The sequence below is a fragment of the Nicotiana tabacum genome, chromosome 3 (genome assembly GCF_000715075.1).
Source record: "Nicotiana tabacum cultivar K326 chromosome 3, ASM71507v2, whole genome shotgun sequence".
Taxonomy (NCBI): Eukaryota; Viridiplantae; Streptophyta; class Magnoliopsida; order Solanales; family Solanaceae; genus Nicotiana; species Nicotiana tabacum.
The window spans coordinates 119,155,586-119,161,315 of NC_134082.1; the positions used below are offsets into that span (position 1 = coordinate 119,155,586).

Genomic DNA, 5,730 nt, shown 5'->3' on the forward strand with positions numbered 1-5,730 from the left:
GAACTTCAAGAAACTTGTCATAACTTAAAAGTACCAATTTCATACTAGAGAAGTTCCCTAACGTGCTTACACTTACTATTACATGTTGACAAGTGATCAAAACCATACTCCCTTATGTGTCTTAACTTTACTTTGGAGTTATTTAAGAATATATAAAAAAAAACTTTTTATATCTTGTAATGCTAACATATTAAAAATATTCTTTGAATCATATGTCTTAATTAACATGCTATGTCATTTCTATAAGAAAAACATTAAAGACAAAATAAAAATAAAAAATTTACTAAATACGTAATGGTTACATTCTATTTAAATCAGACTAAAAATAAGAGAATAAATACAGTAAAGTTTACATGAAAGACAAACATTAGTTAGTGGAATTCCATGACTAGTCAAACAAGAGGAGCCGGTCCCATTTGTACCACGTGAGGAAATTGTAAAACGGGATCCAAACTTGTAGCACACAAAAAAGCCAAAGCACATCACTTCACAATTATGGAAACCATTAACCCTAAACCAAGTCATTATGACCCCAGTTCAAGGTGATGTTGATCCAAAAAATAGCCTCTACCCTTATCTTCTTAACATTATCACTTAATAATTTATTGATGGGAACATATGCAAAGCCATTTAATTTGCTTCTACATATCTTGAAATTCTCTATGATGTAATTAATGGAGCTTCTTCTTCCTGGCCGCCGATGAGCTTCATTATAGCCGCGCGTATTCTATTCACATCATTGTTTGCTGTCATGCCCAATTCATGACCCATCTGTTTAAAATTATGCAACAAAATATCAACAAGAGTTTAAAAGATTACACTGCAAGTGTATAATAATTTGATACAGAAAATTATTTACTTTATTTTCCAAATTGTCATATTAAGGCTTACTATATATAGATGATTATCTGTTGCTGCAGGTTTTTTTAACCCGTACAAAAGCTAACTTTTCACTATAAGAAATTTAAGGCAATTGGATTAATTGAAAGCTGAATGAACTACAGGGTTAATTTAGTACCTGAGCAATAATTGTTATGTGGGTGGTGGTGTGGGCAAAAGGCATGACACTGCTGCTAATGATAGAGAGTTTGAGCTTCTCTACTTGGCTGAATATTTCCTTTATTATTCCGGTTTGCTTTTTGCATCTAATCCTAACCAGAATATTTCCATCTGATGCTCTAACTTCAATATCTGGTTGTGGTCGGTCTGTGCTAACGCTGGAGACGTTGTCTTCAGAAGATGAGGAGTAGTGGTCAGAAGTAGTGGAGGCCAGGTGAGGTCTCTTCACTGCAACCACTGGTTCCTCGTTACGTTTCTTGGCTTTCTCCTCGAGGGTTTTTACTTGTTCTTCAAGCTGTTTAATATGTTTGATCGCATCTCCAAGTACTGTTGCTTTGTCCAACTGTTAAGATTTAACAATCACCCAAAATAAATATCACTAGATCAAGACTTTTCACCACCTAGAAAGAGGAATAAATTTAAGTAGTGATTGACACAACAAGACCCAAAAAAGGATTTACCTTCTTGAGGTTAGGGATGAGGGTAGATAAAGCTATGAAGCGCTGAGTGAGGCGTTCTCTTCGCTTTCTTTCTGCCACAACGTGGTCTTGTGCCTGCAAACTTGTCCTATTGTAACTCTTCTTCTGAATAGTAATATCAGCAGCACCAAATCCCAAGGCCTGCATTAGATTTTGGCTATCACCAAAATCATCAGACGAGAAGTTTAGGGTAGTTCCAGATGGCAACTCAGTCTTGACTGAGGTGTAATTCAAATTTTCAAAATGGTTTTGGACAACAGTATTGGCTGATGGCGAGTTGAATTTGCAGGAAGAAAAGACGCTGGAGGAATTAAGAGGAGGAGAAAAAGATGTCATTTGTTGAGTTTCAGTTGCATAGCTGCAAAAGGGTGGCTTCACGTCCAGTATTCCAGCAGCAGTATGAGAAGGTTGAATATCATAGGACGTGCAAGAGGACGAGAAGGGCTTATTGAAAGGCAATTCGTCTAGTTGGGTCATCATTTGACAGTGATTGATCAATGCATGATCATCCGTACTCATCGCCTCCTGTATTAATCAATTTCAATGGAATTAATATCAATTAAAGAGGACTCTTTCAAGCAATATGAGTATTTTTGTAAAACTTAGTACTACTATATACATTAAAGTATGATTTTGTCTTACCATTTCAGCCCACCATTTAGCCGATGAAAAATCCATCTCGGGTTTAGATCTTTCCAATCTACACATAGATTCCAATCACAAACAAAATTTAGTTACATAGATATTTGGAGATACATATACAAAGGGATCAATCATATAGTCTCATAATTGAAAAGCGGCGGCGGAAGCTTACCTTACTTAGAGCAAAAGGCTTTTTCAGTTTCAGCTGGTATCTGTCAGATCAAGTACAGAAAATTCTTGTGTCTTTACGTGTCTTTATACTTGATTGAATCAAAGAGTTGACTGCAAAAATAGGCAGAAAGAAAACAAAAGAGAAAAAAATGTGGGAATATCCCTCAATTATTATCTTCTCTCTATATCTGTATGTTGTTAAAGAAATGGGCAGAAGAAAAAGGTGAAATATCCCTCAATTATTATATTCTCTCTATCTTATGTTATTAAAGAAATGGGTCTAATTCAAACTAAAAAGTTAAATCAAAAGATGAGGATTATTCAAACGATACCGCACTAGCGATGTGGGACTCTTCAACACCATAGACATCCCATGTGGGACTCTTCAATGTATGTTTATTACTCCTTTGGGAAATACGTCCTTTGTACCTATATTACTTCTTTGGGAATATTTTCACTACTTAAAATAATAGACGTGTGAAAAGTTTCGAGGATGGAACCCTTTGTTTTTCTGTTTCGATCTCTATTTTTATTCCTCTGAGTCTCTGAGTTCTTGTTACTTAAGTGTATTTTTTACCATCCCCCTCCTCGCTCAGGTAGACCAGCTCCGTAAGGACTAAGGCTTCAATTTTGAAATCCATCTGAATCCGTGTCTTTTTCGTGTAGCACTTTTAATTGTTTTGTTGCTCCGAAAATATAGTTATCGATTTAACTTAATAGTGCAAAGAATTATTACATTATTTGTGCATTTTAATTAATATATTAGTATCTATAAACGTGCGTTGCACGTTAATAATGACACATGATAGTATAAATATTTATTTATATGAAGGAACAATAAATTTAATTAGTGAAAGAAATTTTATATATAATACTACAACAATCATCTAAATGCCGAAAAATATTATTAGATTAGCATAATATGTGAATTCAAAATGAAAGGATACCATCATAACTTACATAAATGATCAATTTTAGTCATGTTAAGTAGATAATTATGTATTGTAGTTTAAAGGTATCTAATGTGATGGTATGTTACCGAATACTTCTTTATAGATTGTGTTGTTTTGTATATGTTTCCTTCTAATGCTTTGGTTACTCTGTCATAATCAGAACTCTTGTTGTCGATATTGATATCTCTCTTGAAAGTGCAACATATAGTTATTCGTGCATGAAAATATATTGTGGTAAATATAGTTCAATATTTAGGATGTTTGTCCTTGTGCTTTATTTATTATAACTACAAAACATAAACATATTAAAATTTATTTTCACGCAAATTTAAAAGGATATTCTTTAGTTTCGGAAGACGAAAGTTGAATTAGGGGATAAACACATACTTAGAATTACGTTGATCAGTATCGTAAGTTCTGCATGTATGACGTTATTATCAAAACTTCTATATACCATATGTATACTATTACATAAGCTATTTAGTGGATCTAAGTTTTCAATAGCATGACAGGCAAATGTTTCATCAGAATCGACATGTGTGCAATGGAAGATTAATTTTAACTTAGTCTATTATATATATGGTGACACTAACATAGGTAAGAAATAATGAACTTGACAACAAACATGTACGGTATAAGGCCATTTTGTGCTAAAGTATTTAAGTATTCTTCTTGGTAGTTATTGTTGGTATCATCTTCTGCTGAGTCAAAACTGAAAAATATTTTATTTTTACCATAAAACTTAGCAATCAACCTTTTATTTAATTGACCAACATATTCATTTCTTCTAGCTAAGATAGCTCTTTAATTTATATCATATAGTTTGCACAAATTGCATTTTAATCTAATGCACTACTATTATCGTTCATGTTGATAACCAAGTGTTTTAGAAGAACCAAATCATCTTTTATTGGATGCTCTTCTTCGTTTCCGACACGAAGCAAGAAGTCATTGAATGTTGGATTTGTTTTTACTTTTATGTTTTTTATCATTTAAATATTTTTGTATGTGAGGTCTTAAGTATAATTTTGGCAAGCTAGCTTTTACAGTTTTTGTTTTGGTCAATTTTGGAATTACTGATCGTACTTGACAGAAATCACCTCCCAAACTATTATTTTTCTACCAAACGGTTTATCGATATCTAATATATCTCTAAAACTCTAGGCAATTGTTTCGATCGTTTGATGCTTAGCCAAAAGCGTTTCATTCCATATTATCACTTTTTTCCTTATAAATTTAGCACTATTACTCTGATTTGATATATTTGTGATGGTTATTTTAGTTATTTGAAAAGGTATATCAAATCTAAAATGAGTTGTACGACCTCATAATCAAACCGTTGCTTGTACACCACTTGTTCTTATTGCTAACAATATCATGCCTCTTGATATGACATTTGCAAGTAATGCATGACATAAGAATATTATTGTGATTCCACCGGAGGCATCTACAAAGGATAATCCTACTATACCAGAGTAGATTTTTTTATAATATCGTCTTGAAAGCTTATTCTTGTTCAGGATTTAGCTTTGATTGTGCTTTCTCAAACACTCATATGGCCTTCTTAATATTATACTATTTTCTTTACTTTGTGATCTATTTTTTTAATCTCTAACACTCTTTTTATGGAATAAATTTTTGTACGCTAAGATTTTTTTTTTTTAACTTGAAACATAATTTTACTTATATGATGAATTTAAAAAATAATTTAGTTGAATTCTCTTGCTAAATAATTAATTGAAAGATTTGATTATTTGGTTTTAACATAAAATACAATTTTTTTTCTGTTGATTTAGAATCGTAATATTAGTTCATATCATGTTTGAATATTTAACCGTGATTATAATTTTATTCACCATAAATTTTATTTTCAAAAAGTAAAAAGATCGATGACATTCCACTTTTAGATCTTTATGTTTGCAAAATCATTAGTGGTATTGGCTCTTACAAACCTTTTTCTTTCTTTTCTCACATATTTGTAATCTTAAATATTTTCTTAGTTGTTCTTTAATAATTGGGTATATTTTTCTATACTACACGAAAAATTAATAATAATAAAATATTATTTGAGTAGAAAAGTAATTCAAATATAATATAATAATATATTATCGTGGGGTTTATTTTCTCAATTTTAATGCTTTATGCAGTCCGTTTAGCATTAATTTTTTATTTTTGGTATTGAATATTATAGAGTGGTAATGTATTATCAATATGGAGAATTTTTATGAAATTGATTTTATTAAATCTTCCTACATAGTTTTAATAAGAATTCAATAGACAAGATTGTATTAATTTTAAAATTTTAAATATTAAAAAAATTAACATAAAATTTATTATAGTCCAAAAAAATAAGTTATTACAGCTATTAAATATTGTAAATCTGAATCAAGTCCTTTTAGCTTGCTTTAGAGTTCCAACAAAGACTC

The 5,730-nt window shown here is 31.0% G+C and overlaps 1 protein-coding gene across 1 annotated transcript; it reads right to left on the minus strand.

Annotated features, from left to right (window-relative positions):
* Window positions 1-254: 254 nt before the first annotated feature.
* LOC107805377 (transcription factor bHLH18-like) lies at window positions 255-2,784 on the minus strand. Its single transcript, XM_016629407.2, has 5 exons — window positions 2,353-2,784; window positions 2,181-2,238; window positions 1,521-2,063; window positions 1,019-1,402; window positions 255-771 (listed from the first exon to the last, which is right to left on the minus strand). Exons 2-5 carry the CDS (start codon window positions 2,214-2,216, stop codon window positions 661-663), a joined length of 1,074 nt encoding a protein of 357 aa, XP_016484893.1. The 5' UTR covers window positions 2,217-2,238; window positions 2,353-2,784; the 3' UTR covers window positions 255-660.
* Between the last annotated feature and the right edge of the window lie 2,946 nt (window positions 2,785-5,730).

Bases quoted from the DNA above. Each gene is read 5' to 3' on its own strand.
- LOC107805377 (XM_016629407.2), bottom strand. From the start codon at position 2,216: ATGGATTTTTCATCGGCTAAATGGTGGGCTGAAATG. The intron at 1,403-1,520 runs GTAAATCCTTTT...AAATCTTAACAG, and splicing joins TCATCCCTAACCTCAAGAAG to TTGGACAAAGCAACAGTACT. The intron at 772-1,018 runs GTACTAAATTAA...AATTTTAAACAG, and splicing joins ACATAACAATTATTGCTCAG to ATGGGTCATGAATTGGGCAT.